The sequence below is a fragment of the Budorcas taxicolor genome, chromosome 3 (assembly GCF_023091745.1).
Source record: "Budorcas taxicolor isolate Tak-1 chromosome 3, Takin1.1, whole genome shotgun sequence".
NCBI classification, from domain to species: domain Eukaryota; kingdom Metazoa; phylum Chordata; class Mammalia; order Artiodactyla; family Bovidae; genus Budorcas; species Budorcas taxicolor.
The window spans coordinates 83,760,901-83,776,353 of record NC_068912.1 but is presented as its reverse complement, the minus strand read 5'-3'; the positions used below and the strand labels follow the sequence as shown (position 1 = coordinate 83,776,353).

At 38.6% G+C, this 15,453-nt stretch overlaps 1 protein-coding gene across 1 annotated transcript in view; it reads left to right on the top strand.

The window, feature by feature from the left end:
• The window catches only part of PATJ (PATJ crumbs cell polarity complex component), a 371,645-nt gene that overhangs the window by 194,435 nt on the left and 161,757 nt on the right, over positions 1-15,453 (top strand). The window contains exon 27 of the mRNA XM_052636620.1: positions 11,940-12,136. Coding sequence (XP_052492580.1) covers positions 11,940-12,136 — 197 coding nt within the window. The remainder of the gene's footprint in view (positions 1-11,939; positions 12,137-15,453) is intronic.

The following is a 15,453-nucleotide window of genomic DNA, read 5'->3' as shown; positions in this document are numbered from 1 at the left end:
TTGCTTTCTGCCATAAATGTGGTGTCATCTGCATATCTGAGGTTATTGATATTTCTTCCTGCAATCTTGATTCCAGCTTGTGCTTCATCCAGCCCAACATTTCTTATGATGTACTTTCCAAATAAGTTAAATAAGCAGATTAACAATAAACAGCCTTGACATACTCCTTTTCTTATTTGGAACCAGTCTGTTGTTCCATGTCCAGTTCTAACTGTTACTTCCTGACCTGCATACGGATTTCTCAGGAGACAGATCAGGTGGTCTGGTATTCCCATCTCTTCCAGAATTTTCCAGTTTATTGTGATCCACACAAAGGCTTTGGCATAGTCAATAAAGCAGAAATAGATGTTTTTCTGGAACTCTCTTGTTTTTTCAATGATCCAGCAGATGTTGGCAATTTCAACTCTGGTTCCTCTGCCTTTTCTAAAACCAGCTTGAACATCTGGAAGTTCATGGTTCATGTATTACTGAAGCCTGGCTTGGAGAATTTTGAGCATTACTTTACCAGCGTGTGAGATGAGTGCAATTGTGCGGTAGTTTGATCATTCTCTGGCATTGCCTTTCTTTGGGATTAGAATGAAAACTGACCTTTTCTAGTCCTGTGGCCACTGCTGAGTTTTCCAGATTTGCTGGCATATTGAGTGCAGCACTTTCACAGCATTATCTTTTAGGATTTGAAGTAGCTCAACTGGAATTCCATCACCTCCACTAGCTTTGTTCGTAGTGATGTTTTCTAAGGCCCACTTGACTTCACATTCCAGGATGTCTGGCTCTAGGTGAGTGATCACACCATTGTGATTATCTGGGTCATGAAGATCTTTTTTGCATAGTTCTTCTGTGTATTCTTGCCATCTCTTCTTAATATCTCTGCTTCTGTTAGGTGCATAGCATTTCTGTCCTTTATTGAGCCCATCTTTGCATGAAATGTTCCCTTGGTGTCTCTAATTTTCTTGAAGAGATCTCTAGTCTTTCCATTCTATTGTTTTCCTCTATTTCTTCTCGTTGATCACTGAGGAACGCTTTCTTATCTCTCCTTGCTGTTCTTTGGAACTCTGCATTCAGATGCTTATATCTTTCCTTTTCTCCTTTGCTTTTCACTTCTCTAATTTTCACAGCTATTTGTAAGGCCTCCCAGACAAACATTTTGCTTTTTTGCATTTCTTTTTCTTGGGAATGGTCTTGATCCCTGTCGCCTGTACTGTGTCACGAACCTCCATCCATAGTTCATCTGGTACTCTGTCTATCAGATCTAGTCCCTTAAGTCTATTTCTCACTTCCACTGTATAATCATAAGGGATTTGATGTAGGTCATACCTGAATGGTCTAGTGGTTTTCCCTGCTTTCTTTAATTTAAGTCTGAATTTGGCATTAAGGAGTTCATGATCTGAGCCACAGTCAGCTCCCAATCTTGTTTTTGCTGACTGTATAGAGCTTCTCCATCTTTGGCTGCAAAGAATATAATCAATCTGATTTCGGTGTTGGCCACGATGATGCCCATGTGTAGAGTCTTCTCTTGTGTTGTTGGAAGAGGGTGTTTGTTATAGCCAGTGTGTTCTCTTGGCAAAACTATTAGCCTTTGCCCTGCTTCATTGTGTACTCCAAGGCCAAATTTGCCTGTTACTCCAGGTGTTTCTTGACTTCCTACATTTGCATTCCAGTCCCCTATAATGAAAAGGACATCTTTTTTGGATGTTGGTTCTAGAAGGTCTTATAGGTCTTTAGTTTCTAGCTATAAATTACTATTATAGCATTGTGTTCATTTCTTCCATCTAATTTCTTTATTTATAAATTGGATGGAGCTGTGCAATAAGAGAAGGCAGCTTTACACAATAATGTAGTTTGTTTTGCCTGATTTAAAAGTCTCTGGTTTTATGATGTGATGAAATAGAGCATTTAATTTATCTGAAGAGTTGAACCTGTCATCATTTAAGGCCTTTGTAGCTGTAGATTTGAATAAACATTGTAGGATAACTCAAATTCTGAAGCCTTAAAATGGTAATGCCAATTTAACTAAAAATTAGAGGTCATCTGTGTTATAGAACATTGGACATTTTCATTGTCTTACTGCTTTTCCTGTTTTGTAATCCACTGAAAAAAAAAAGAGAGAGAGAGGGTGGGGAGAGAGAGAGAGCATAAGATAAGGTTATCAATCTTTTTTGCTTTTTAAGCTGCTTCAGTTTAATAGAGTTGATTTTTTAAAGATGGAGAAGGTGATGGCACCCCATTCCAGTACATGTATACATAGTACTTTGATTTTCTAGTAGTCCTAATGGATTTTGTTACTTATGTATACAAATGCAAAAAAGAAACAAGCCATTTTTCTACTTCCTTTCCTGAAGGAATTCATTGTCTTTGCAACAGATTGCATGTGTCTGATGCTTTTAGGTCTCAGATGACTTTCATGTAGCGTTGTTTGGGGCAATGGCCAAAGTGCAGGCAGAGCAATTGAAGGCCTTAGAAGTCATGTTTATGCTTCCAACAGGCATATATTGTATTAACACGTATTAACCACCTAAGTATACCAGGCACTAAGTGCAGAAGACAGCGGGATATGCAAGAAACTGTGGGGTCTATATTCTAGGAGAGGGCAATAGAAAGAAAGAATTCTAAAAAGATACTTTCAGATAGTGTTGTAGGCATGCCTTCTGGGAAGCAAGCTCACTGAGAAGGACAGTGCAGATAGTGGAGTGCAGTTTATTACTTCGGCACGCCCAAGGCAGAGTCTCTTAGCCAAGGACCCCGACCAGTTTTTGTGAAAACCTTATGTACCCTACGTGTACTTGCTCAAACCCACCTCCCCAAATTCCTTGAAACTAGTCTGGACAAGATAAATGAGAGATGCGGTCAAAGTTAACCCATGATTCATGTGTCACAAGACTAGATAAACAGTGGACATTTATCAATAGGACTGTAGTCATATCCTGATAAACATAATGGAATTTACGACTTTGTTCTGTTACAGAGATAATTAGCATATTCTTTTAGGCAATGGAGAGTCTAAGTACAAGTCCTGAGACTCTTTTATCTGGGGGTCTGGTTTTCCATTGGTATGTCACTTCTTTGGCTACAGTCCATGGGGTTGTTAAGAGTGGGACAGGACTGAGCGACTTCACTTTCACTTTTCACTTTCATGCATTGGAGAAGGAAATGGCAACCCACTCCAGTGTTCTTGCCTGCAGGAGCCGTAATTACAGGCTTTCGCAACAAAACTAAAGCATCACTTGCCCATTTCCTACCACAAGGAACACTCACCCCACTAATCCCAAGAATCCCAGGGACAGGGAAGCCTGGTGGGCTGCCGTCTATGGGGTCACACAGAGTCGGACACGACTGAAGTGACTTAGCAGCAGCAGCAGCAGCCGCCACTTCTATAGACACTAGGCACAAAGTTCAGAGTCCATTGGGAGGGTGACCGTATGTGTAGCCTAATATTCGCAGCTTAGCCTAAGATGGAGTCAAGCTCTGTCTGTTTCCTCCTTCAATAGTACCATGAAGACAGACAAACAAAACTGGGTTTGCAATCTTATTATATCAATTTCCACCTGGGTAAACTTCAGCAGGTTATTCAACATCGGAATCTTATTCCCATATCTTGAATGCAGAGATGATAATTTCTACCTGATAGGGTGTTTTTTAGCATAAATCGAGAAAATTTATTGAATGGTTTTTAGCACAGTTTCTGCAACTTAGCAGGTCCCCAATAAATTATTACTAAAACTTCAAAACCATTCAAGGATGCTCAGCTCTTTCTTGTTCTGGGATTTGCTTTTTTTTTTTTAAAACTGAGCTTTATTCTGTTGATCTTACCCCCTTTCCTAAGGTTTTTTAAAAAATAATTTTAAAAAGTCAAGGAAAGCTGAATAACCCTTTTTATAGGCAAATAAAGCTGGAATAAGTTGGATGTGGGGTTATTGGAAACGATAGCTAAAATGAGGCTTGAGCATTATGGAATAGAAGGTGTATCTGACCAATAAGATGAGAATCGGCTAGACTATCTATAATATTTATTGTCATTTCCAGACATTAATTGGTTTTCCAGTTGATACGGTGAAGTGGATGGGTGACTTCAGCTGCTGGTATTTCTCTCACAGTTTTTCTCTCTCTGAATTAGAATTACTGATATGTATGCTTGTCTTCAATGATAGATTTTAATGCCCTTGAAATACTGTAGTGTGCCCTTCACAACACAAGCCTGACATGAATTTGGATTCAATCAATATTTGTTAATTGAAAAAAATGGGAATATGCTAGTGTCATAACAACAACAACAAAAATTGGCCAGAATAATAGGGCTGCCAGTTTCAAAAACTACGATAACAGATCTACAACCTAGTTCCTTGGTGGAATGTTGATGAGGGAACCAGCTTTTTGAAGGGTCTTTTAAACCTGTAGATAAGGTGTCAGGTTTTCTTTTTTTAATTGTGGTAAAATGTACATAAAAAATACACCATTTAAATTACTTTTAAGTGTAGAGGTCAGTAGCATTAAGTACATTCACATTGTTGTACAACTCTGATTACCATCCACCTCCAGATCTTTTATATTTCCCAAACTGAAACTATGGACGGTTTTAATTTCACACTTGACTAACACAGAGTTTTAAAGCCACCTCAGTGGCCTACAGATCAGGGACAGTCACTGGAAACAGTGCTATTACTCCTTTGCACCTCACAAAGTTGTCCTTGGAACTCCTCAGTATAAGTAACTCAAATAAGAGAGTCTGGGAAAGAACGATGTCAGCCCCTTCCTCTCCTGATCGCTGTTGGAGGACAGTGTGCCTGCTTCCTTCACTCCATCGTGGGGAACCACTGCTTCCTTTCACAAGTCTCAGTTTTCATCAAGACAGACAAAGAAGAAAAGAGTAGCTTTGGCACCAACTGAAAACGAACTGGGAATACCAGACCACCTGACCTGTCTCTTGAGAAACCTATATGCAGGTCAGGAAGCAACAGTTAGAACTGGACATGGAACAACAGACTGGTTCCAAATAGGAAAATGAGTACGTCAAGGCTCTATATTGTCACCCTGCTTATTTAACTTGTATGCAGAGTACATCATGAGAAACGCTGGGCTGGAAGAAGCACAAGCTGGAATCAAGATTGCCGGGAGAAATATCAAGAACCTCAGATATGCAGATGATACCACCCTTACAGCAGAAAGTGAAGAGGAACTAGAAAGCCTCTTGATGAAAGTGAAAGAGGAGAGTGAAAAAGTTGGCTTAAAGCTCAACATTCAGAAAATGAAGATCATGGCATCTGGTCCCATCACTTCATGGGAAATAGATGGGGAAACAGTGGAAACAGTGTCAGACTTTATTTTTCTGGGCTCCAAAATCACTGCAGATGGTGACTGCAGCCATGAAATTAAAAGACACTCCTTGGAAGGAAAGTTATGACCAACCTAGATAGTATATTGAAAAGCAGAGACATTACTTTGCCGACTAAGGTCCGTCTAGTCAAGGCTATGGTTTTTCCAGTAGTCATGTATGGATGTGAGAGTTGAACTGTGAAGAAAGCTGAGTGCCGAAGAATTGATGCTTTTGAACTGTGGTGTTGGAGAAGACTCTTGAGACTCCCTTGGACTGCAAGGAGATCCAACTAGTCCATTCTAAAGGAGATCAGTCCTGGGTGTTCTTTGGAAGGACTGATGCTGAAGCTGAAACTCCAGTACTTTGGCCACCTCATGCAAAGTATCGACTCATTGGAAAAGACTCTGATGCTGGAAGGGATTGGGGGCAGGAGGAGAAGGGGACGACAGAGGATGAGATGGCTGGATGGCATCACTGACTCGATGGTCTTGAGTCTGAGTGAACTCTGGGAGTTGGTAATGGACAGGGAGGCCTGGCATGCTGTGATTCATGGGGTCGCAAAGAGTCGGACAAGACTGAGCAACTGAACTGAACTGAAAACTAACTTAAAACCTCAACATAACTGAATGATAAAGACAAAATCATGACCAAATCAGTCTCTGATGTTGTTTGGAGTCTATGTCCCAGGAATTTTTAGTTAGCATCCACTTTAAGCTAACAGCCCTATTACAAATAAGAAATCTGCCTTTTGTAGAGATTCAGTATTTGTCCAAGAAACTAGTGGTGTTAAGTGCGTCAACTAAGGATTTGAATTGAATTCTAACCCTTGAGCCCTTGCTCTTTCTATTCTGCCACAAGAATGTATTGCTAGAGATTCACCTTTTGTAGCACATGGGTTGTTCATCAGTTGTGATAGAGCCACTATTTACCAAGGGAGGATCCGTCTTGATCCTCCTTTGGAGGAGGATCATTAATCATTTGCATGTCTAAGCAGTTGAATATACAGTTAATGGTTATGAAGGTTATTTCTTTTTTTCTCAGAAGGTTGAACAAGTCAGACAAATTTGGAACCTGGAAGTCTTTTTATATTAATTTAACACTAAAACCTTTCTCAGCTCATTATTTTTTTTCAGTTCCCAGGGGCATGAGATTGCATTAAATATAATCTTTCATAGCATATTACCATCACTGGTCAGCTGGGAGTCCCTGTTTGGTTTTCTTTGCTCCCTTTTGTTCCTGTCTCTTTCCAGCCACTGTAATTAACCATTCTAATGTGTTAGCCATTTGTGTTTTTGTATACGAACTTCCAAAATATGTGTTGTGGTTTTTGTGCAGAATCTTAATTCACATAAATAGTATTACATAATATGTTGACCCCATTCTGTTTGTCCCCCCTTTCATTCAGCACTGTTTACAATATCTCTTTATGTTACTATTGACATTAATTTATTTTACTATGTCAAAACAGAAGAGAACTTTATTTTTTGTTGTTACAGGTTTTCATAGTTTTATTGCACTATGTCCAAAGAGACAGCTTATTGATATTGACTTTTTTGAGACTTATTGTGGTTTCTTTTATGGTCTAATACACAGTTAGTATTTGTAATTGTTCTGTGTGTGCCTCCCCAAAATGTGTATTTTCTGTCAGATGTAACATTCTCTTAAATAGAATACTTTGAGCCTATTGAGTTGTCAGTCTTCAGTTTATTTTTTAAAATCTTCTTCTGCTTTATTATTTTCTGAGAAAGATGTGTTAAAATTTTATTTTATTTGTTTCCTTAACTGTGATATCATTTCTTAACTATTTCACCCTAGAAATCCAGTAAGCTGGTTGAATCTGGAAGAACATGTCTTAAATTGAGTGTCCTTCCAAGATCCCATCTCCAGAGTACCTTAAGGCACCTTTGCAGTATCCCTAAATTGGAGTATTATTTCTGTAAATAAACAAGCTATCAATTAACTCTTTAACCTTGCACTCTTATTTCTTGTCACCCACCCACTAACTTAAACAATTTTCAGTTCAAAGCCAGATGGACTTTCACATCCCCTTCCTCATCCCTCTGCATGGAAGTTTTTTACCCTTGCCATTTGGTCCACCAGAATTCTTCTCCACATAACCAAACTCTGTAATTTATTCAAAACCATTCTTGTATATCCAAAGAACAAAAAAACTAATTAAAAAAGATAAATACACAATTCAGTGTTAATAGAAGTTCTATTTACAACAATCAGGCAATGTAAGTGTCCATCCATAGATGGATGTGAAAGAGATGTGGTATGGAATGGAATACTACTGGGAGTTGGTGATGGACAGGGAGGCCTGGCATGCTGTGATTCGTGGGGTCGCAAAGAGTCGGACAAGACTGAGCAACTGAACTGAACTGAAAACTAACTTAAAACCTCAACATAACTGAATGATAAAGACAAAATCATGACCAAATCAGTCTCTGATGTTGTTTGGAGTCTATGTCCCAGGAATTTTTAGTTAGCATCCACTTTAAGCTAACAGCCCTATTACAAATAAGAAATCTGCCTTTTGTAGAGATTCAGTATTTGTCCAAGAAACTAGTGGTGTTAAGTGCGTCAACTAAGGATTTGAATTGAATTCTAACCCTTGAGCCCTTGCTCTTTCTATTCTGCCACAAGACTGTATTGCTAGAGATTCACCTTTTGTAGCACGTGGGTTGTTCATCAGTTGTGATAGAGCCACTATTTACCAAGGGAGGATCCGTCTTGATCCTCCTTTGGAGGAGGATCATTAATCATTTGCATGTCTAAGCAATACAACTACTCAGCCATAAAAAAGATATTGCCATTTGCGACAACATGCATGGGCCTAGGAGGTATTATACTAAGCCAGATAAAGACAAATACAAATGTGGAATCTGAAAAACAATAACAACAACAACAACAACAACAACAAATGAACAAACTAAACAAAACAGAAACAGACCTACAGGTACAGAGAGCAAGCTGGTGGTCACCAGAGGTGGGGAGTGGCTGGGCAAAATAGGTGAAGGGCATTAAGACATACAAGCTTCCACTTATTAAAAAGCCATGGGATGTAATGTACAGTATAGGGATTATGTTCAGTAATATTGTAATAACTTTGTATGGTTTAGCTTTGTAATAGCTATGGGTGGTTACCAGACTTACTATGGTGATCTATTTGTCATGTATATAAATGTTGAATCACTATTTTGTATACGGAAAACTGATATTATATGTCAGCTTTACTTCAATTAAGAAAAGTAAAAAAAAAAAACCTTCTCAAATTCTGCTTCTTTCAAGAAATCTCTTCAGGCATATCATTTCTTAGAATTCTAAAGGCAATGATTGCTCAGTTCAGTTCAGTCACTCAGTCTTGTCTGACTCTTTGTGACCCTATGGACTGCAGCAAGCTGGGATTCCCTGTCCATCACCAACTCCTGCAGCTTACTCAAACTCACGTCCATTGAGTTGGTGATGCCTACCAACCATCTCATCCTCTGTCGTCCCCTTCTCATCCTGCCCTCAATCTTTCCTGGGTCTTTTCAAATGAGTCAGTTCTTCATATCGTGTGGCCCAAGTATTGGAATTTTAGCTTCAGCATCAGTCCTTCTGATGAATATTCAGGACTGATCTCCTTTAGGATGGACTGGTTGGAACTCCTTGCAGTCCAAGGAACTCTCAAGAGTCTCCTCCAACACCACGGTTCAAAAAGATCGATTCTTTGGTGCTTAGCTTTCTTCACAGTCCAACTCTCACATCTATACATGACTACTGGAAAAACCATAGCCTTGACTAGACAGACCTTGGTTGGCAAAGTAATGTCTCTGCTTTTTAATATACTATCAATGTGGGTCATAGCTTTTCTTCCAAGGTGCAAGTGTCTTTTAATTTCATGGCTGCAGTCACCATCTGCAGTGATTTTAGAGCCCCCCAAAATGAAGTCAGCCACTGTTTCCACTGTTTCCCCATCTATTTGCCATAAAGTGATGGGATGACTATGGCTATATAAACAGAAATTCCAACCATGCCACTTGCTGGTCACTAAATACATATTAATCAATTAGTAAATTTAGGTCAGTGAGTAAACATCAAATTAACTGCACTAGCATTCATTGGAAAACTTGGAAAACTCAGCAGTGGCCACAGGACTGGAAAAGGTCAGTTTTCATTCCAATCCCAAAGAAAGGAAATGCCAAAGAATGCTCAATCTAAGATCATGGATACCATGGTCTTAGTTTTCTGAATGTTGAGCTTTAAGCCAACTTTTTCACTCTCCTCTTTCACTTTAATCAAGAGGCTCTTTAGTTCTTCACTATCTGCCATAAGGGTGATGTCATCTGCATACCTGAGGTTATTGATATTTCTCCCAGCAATATTGATTCTGGTTTGTGCTTCATCCAGAAAGACATTTCTCATGATGTACTCTGCATATAATTTAAATAAGCAGGGTGACAATATACAGCCTTGACGTACACCTTTCCTGATTTGGAACGAGTCTGTTGTTCCATGTCCAGTTCTAACTGCTGCTTCTTGACCGTCATACATATTTCTCAGTAGACAGCTCAGGTGGTCTGGTATTCCCATCTCTTGAGGAATTTTCCACAGTTTGCTGTGATCCACACAGTCAGTCAAGCAGAAGTAGGTATTTTTCTGGAACTCTCTTGCTTTTTCAATGATCCAGTGGATGTTGGCAATTTGATCTTTGGTTCCTCTGTGTTTTCTAAATCCAGCTTGAATATCTGGAAATTCATGGTTCATATATTGCTGAAGCCTTGCTTGGAGAGTTTTGATCATTACTTTACTAGCGTGTGAGATGAGTGCAATTGTGCGGTAGTTGGAGCATTCTTTGGCATTTCCTTTCTTTGGGATTGGAATGAAAACTGACCTTTTCCAGTCCTGTGGCCACTGCTGAGTTTTCCAATGATTGCTAGTGCAGTTAATTTAATGTTTATTCACTGACCTGTATTTACCCATTGATTAACATGTATTTAGTGAGCAGCATGTGGCGTGGTTGGAATTTCTGTTTATATAGCTGTAGTTGTTTACTAGTTCTTGTGTTTGTTTGCTTCCTCTGCTTTGTTGTATAAGCATGTTGAGGGTAACGTGTGTTTTGTATCCTCGATTAATTAAGGTACCCACATAATGGCTTGTTCTTAAGAGTTGACTGACGGAAACACTTTGAGTTTATTTACTTCAGTGTTAATGGGGATAATTTTATTTCTATATAGAGGACAGTTTTGTTACATTGCAAGTTCTTTAGTTTACTGTATTTTACAAAATATGTTCTTTATTATTCATAAGCATGATCAGTGAAAGTTCTTTAAGATTCTCTTCAAAATCCTTATAAACTAGACAAATTTAAGCTCTTTCTAAAATTAGCATTTATGATTAATTATTTCAATGTAAATTTATGTACAAATTAGCCTTTGTGAATTTAAATTTATCTACTCTCTTTTAAGGCAGTGTTTGTTATATCTGGTAAAGTGATGAGATGGACTAGGCTCTCTTCCTTCCCTTCCCCCTTAACATTAATTATTCCAGCTAAGCTTTCAATTTGCAAGGTTCCCTCTAAGGACAGTGAACTTAGTGTTAGAGCATAGAGAGTTCCAGCATAGTTGCAAGGATAGCTTGGTTTTCAGCTGATGAGATGATTGCAGCATGTGACATAGTCACCAGCAAGCCTTTGATCGCTGGTAGCACTCCTGGCCTGAGCTGGTGCTGTTTGGTGTACAGGGCATGTTTAAAGCTGTGCTGTTCTCCACACTGACTTGCCAGTGTAGTTGTGTTGCACAAGTGAAGCCTAACCAGCCACATCCTAAAATAGGTAGTTTAGGCTGTAAAATGGAGGTTGCAAGATGAAAGAGAAGATCAAACAGAAGAATTATAAAATACCTATAATCCATGAGCCTTTAAGTCCTTTATATTTTCTTTCATTTGCCCAACTTCCGTGAAGTGGGAATTATCATGTCCATTTTAAAGATGAAGAAGTGGAATTCTATAGAGGTAAAATGATGTATTAATTAATGGGCATTGAGTAAGTGGTAGATGTGTGTATTAACTTCAGATCTGACAGCTAAATCAGCATCCTTAATTCCTCGTGTTTTTACTCGCATAACACCAGTCTGGTTTTGTACCCTTTGCATACTTTAAAGAAATGTAATTATTTAGAGTTAATGGTTGACTTTCTTTCCTGCTGGACTACAGATCTGTGAGAGTAGATCCATGCCTGTTTTGTTCAATCAACAGACCAAACACTTTGCTTGGCACATACCTGGTGATCCCTACATAGTCAATGTTTCCCTTGTTCTTTTTTTGAAGGGGAGTAAGCAGTGCAGAGAGGCCAGGTTTTCCACCACATGATGTTAACACTCTTAGGTAAGAAAATGTGTAGAAAATCTAGGCCAGCCCTTGAACCTACAGTCAGGGAAGGTTTCATGGGGAGCCATCTTCTTAGATGGAGATCAAATAATCTTTAACTGTAACCTGTATATAAGGCTGTGAATGACTTCAAGTATTTCACTTACAAGAAGTGACAATTCATTGTAGTGGCATCAGTATAAATGGGGAAATGCCAATATGCCTTGCTAATATAGATTTAGGCACTCTATTTAATTTTTTTAACCTTTTTTTTTTTAATTAGAAAAAATCAGGCAAAGATATGCAGACCTGCCTGGAGAACTGCACATTATTGAACTTGAAAAGGATAAGAATGGACTTGGACTCAGCCTTGCTGGTAACAAAGACAGGTCACGCATGAGCATATTTGTGGTGGGAATTAACCCCGAAGGACCTGCTGCCATGGACGGACGAATGCGTATTGGAGATGAACTGTTGGAGGTAAGGGGCGTATATTCTTCATTTTTGTTTGGGTGAGATGATTGGATATAGAGGATAGTGTATAAGACTCTGAAGTAAAAGGGTAAAATGTTATAAATCACATTTTCTTCAACTGTTTGTTATCATTTGCCCAAGCAAGAATGAAAATCATATTGTTGCTTACAAATACTATCGGCTGCTTGAGTAAAGACTAATCTCACAAAATAATTTAAGGGCCTTTAAGTAAAATCTCATGAAAACATATTAAAAGAATAGAGCTTGTTTTTTAATATAAATTCCAAAAGATTCAAAACTAATTTGTGTGTTAATCTGAGATTTTTAGGATTTAACAAAATCCTTTTCAGCTTCTGAATTAACTGTAAGTATAACATTTGTTTTTGTTGCTGTTGTGGTTTAGTTTTTCTGGAAGGTGTTACAGCCAACAAAATCTTATGAACTGGTTGTCAAGGACTGATTAATATCTGTGAGTTGGTAATGTGGTTAAAGTCACATAGGTCCCTTATTTAGGAACAGCAGAGAGAAAAGAGAAGTTAGGAAGGGAACTGATCCTCTGCTACTATTCCAGATGATTTCATCAGTAATCTGAAAAGGCTATTCTCATATTCGTAAGCTTAAAGTCAGGGTCTCTGCTCTGCTGCTGCTAAGTCGCTTAAGTCGTGTCCAACTCTGCGTGACCCCATAGACGGCAGCCCACCAGACTCCCCCATCCCTGGGATTCTCCAGGCAAGAACACTGGAGTGGGTTGCCATTTCCTTCTCCGATGCATGAAAGTGAGAAGTGAAAGTGAAGTCGCTCAGTCGTGTCCGACTCAGCGACCCCATGGACTGCAGCCTACCAGGCTCCTCTGTCCCTGGGATTTTCCAGGCAAGAGTACTGCAGTGGCCTTCTCCCTTGCCATTGCCTTCTCCCTCTGCTCTGAGTTTATCTTATTTTTATATTTATTTGCCAGTTCAATCATTCATTAATTCAACTAACAGTTTTTTAAGTGTCTCTGAGGGCTGGATACCCAAAAAGAGATAAATACTCCAGTCCCTTCATTCAAATAGCTCACAGTCTCAAGGAAGAAAAGAGACATAAACGATTGTTGCACAGCAAAAATGAAAAAAGAAGATTATAATAAAAGCAGCAATATGTACTTGGTACCGGACATAGCTTTACTGAGGTCACAAAGTAACGAGGTGAGGTGGCAAAGTAAACAAGACTTTCGGATTCAATATCAGGCAGTTTGACTTCTTAGCTGCTTGTTAACCAGTGTGCTCTAAGGCCTCTTGATAAGATGCTCCAACTCCTGGACATTTAGGGGAGCTGAATCACAGAGGCACTGAGTGTCAGATGCTTACTTCACATGAGGCCTTGCTAATTTTTCATTTTATAATTTCCTCTTCAGACTCTACTCAGAATAGAATTCATAGTCATCTGTAATGTGATTTGCCTAATAATACCCACAGCCAAAGCTGTTCAGACACAACTCTAAGATCATTAGTATCACCCTCTGTCTTCCCAGCCTTGGTAGTTTCTCCCCATTTTGAAATCTGTTTTTACCAAGAAGTCATTCCTGGAATTACTTTTCCTGTTGTTTGTAATATAGCATTATGAAAGTGACCCACATTGGGTAGTAGTATTGACTAACATAATCATCAAGTAAATAAAAATCAATGGTATTAGTATGGATTAACCAGTATAATTCATTGCTTTAAGTTCATTTTATTTAGAGATTTCTTCATAAACAAAACTAAAGTGATGGTGGTGGTAATAATGATGAAAGGAAAAGCTAGTTTACTGAGCTATTCTTGGCTTTTTACCTATGTGCTAAAACATTTGTATTCTTAAGAAACCCTATATGGTAAGTGCTGTTATTATCCCAATTTTCTGGATAAGAAAACTGCATAAGTAACAGAACTAAGTTGCTAAGAACCCAGGCTTGCCAGGCTCCAAGATCTGTGCTCTAGCAACTGAAGTACACTGCATTCTCCACAGTACTTCTGGCAAATCCTGTCTGTTTAGATCCGTGAGAATCCTGACTTATGATACTCTAGGCTTTAGGAAACCATATATATTAAATCATACTGTTGTATTATGCACACCTAAATGCATTATTTCCTGTCTCGTGTGGTACATAGAAATGTTCCAAAAGCTATCATTTGGAACATGACGATTCTAGTTCTATTTTCTCTGCCTTATTAAGACTCAAGATGGAATGACTGATGTGGTCCAGACCGAGAAGAGAAGTGCTATGTTATTCTGTGTCTGGCATTTTATTAGATAGAGGAAATAGATGAGCTAAGGCTGCAGGGTGATGAGAGTGCTTCATAGGCCATACAGTAAAGTCAACATTGTGTGCAGGGCAGAGAGCGCTGGACTAGGAAGACCTACTTTAATTATTCCAGTTCTTTCAGTTATTAGCTGCATTTCAGAAGGGATTTAATACAGTGTAGAGCACATGGCTGACTATTAATCAGATCATATTTCCTCTCTTAAAGACAGAAACTTCAGGTGTCTGATTTCTATCTAGGCTAGAAGCTAGAAGAGCTCTCCTGAGTAAAAAAGTATATTAGCGTCTTGCTTTTTCAGACTCCTCCTATTCCCTCCTTTGACTTTCTGAATTTGGTTCTCTTGTTGCTCTTCAGCAATTTTATCTTCACTCAGAGATTAAAGGAATAAGAAGATTAAACGTGGCAATAAATTAACCACCCCCCATACTCTCCACGAAATCTTTTAAGTAAAATAAAATAAAATTAAAAGTTGGAAGACAGAGTCTAGCATCACACATCTTTGATTGTTTATTTATCTTCTCAAACCCTCAGTTATCTTCTTTATCAAATGGAAATTTTTTATTCATTTAGCACATACTTTACTAGGCATCTATTGTGTAAGAGAAAGTATAGGAGCAAGGTGCTGATTTTACATTGGTGAAGAAAATTCATCATACTATTCTCATAGAGCTCACAGTCTAGTGATTGTGTAGCTTCAACCTCAAAGAGTGTTATAAGAATTAATGAGAACATAGGTCATGTTTTGCCACCACATCTGGCACTTACTAATACCAAAATACATTTCAACTGATAATATTTATAAAAAAATTTTATGTGGATTTGTGGATTTCAGTTCTTTTTAGCTTGTTTATATTAATATATTTGTCTCCAAAAGTAGGTTCCAGAGGGAAACCATCATACTCTTCAGTAGCTCCATGGAGCATGTTGAATAGCTGAGAGAGTAGAAAAATGCACAGACTGGATTCTTATGCAGTTATAAGCCTTCTCATGGGCTTCTGGCTTTTAGGTCAGGGATGACAGTGAGAAAATTCATGTGGGAAACAG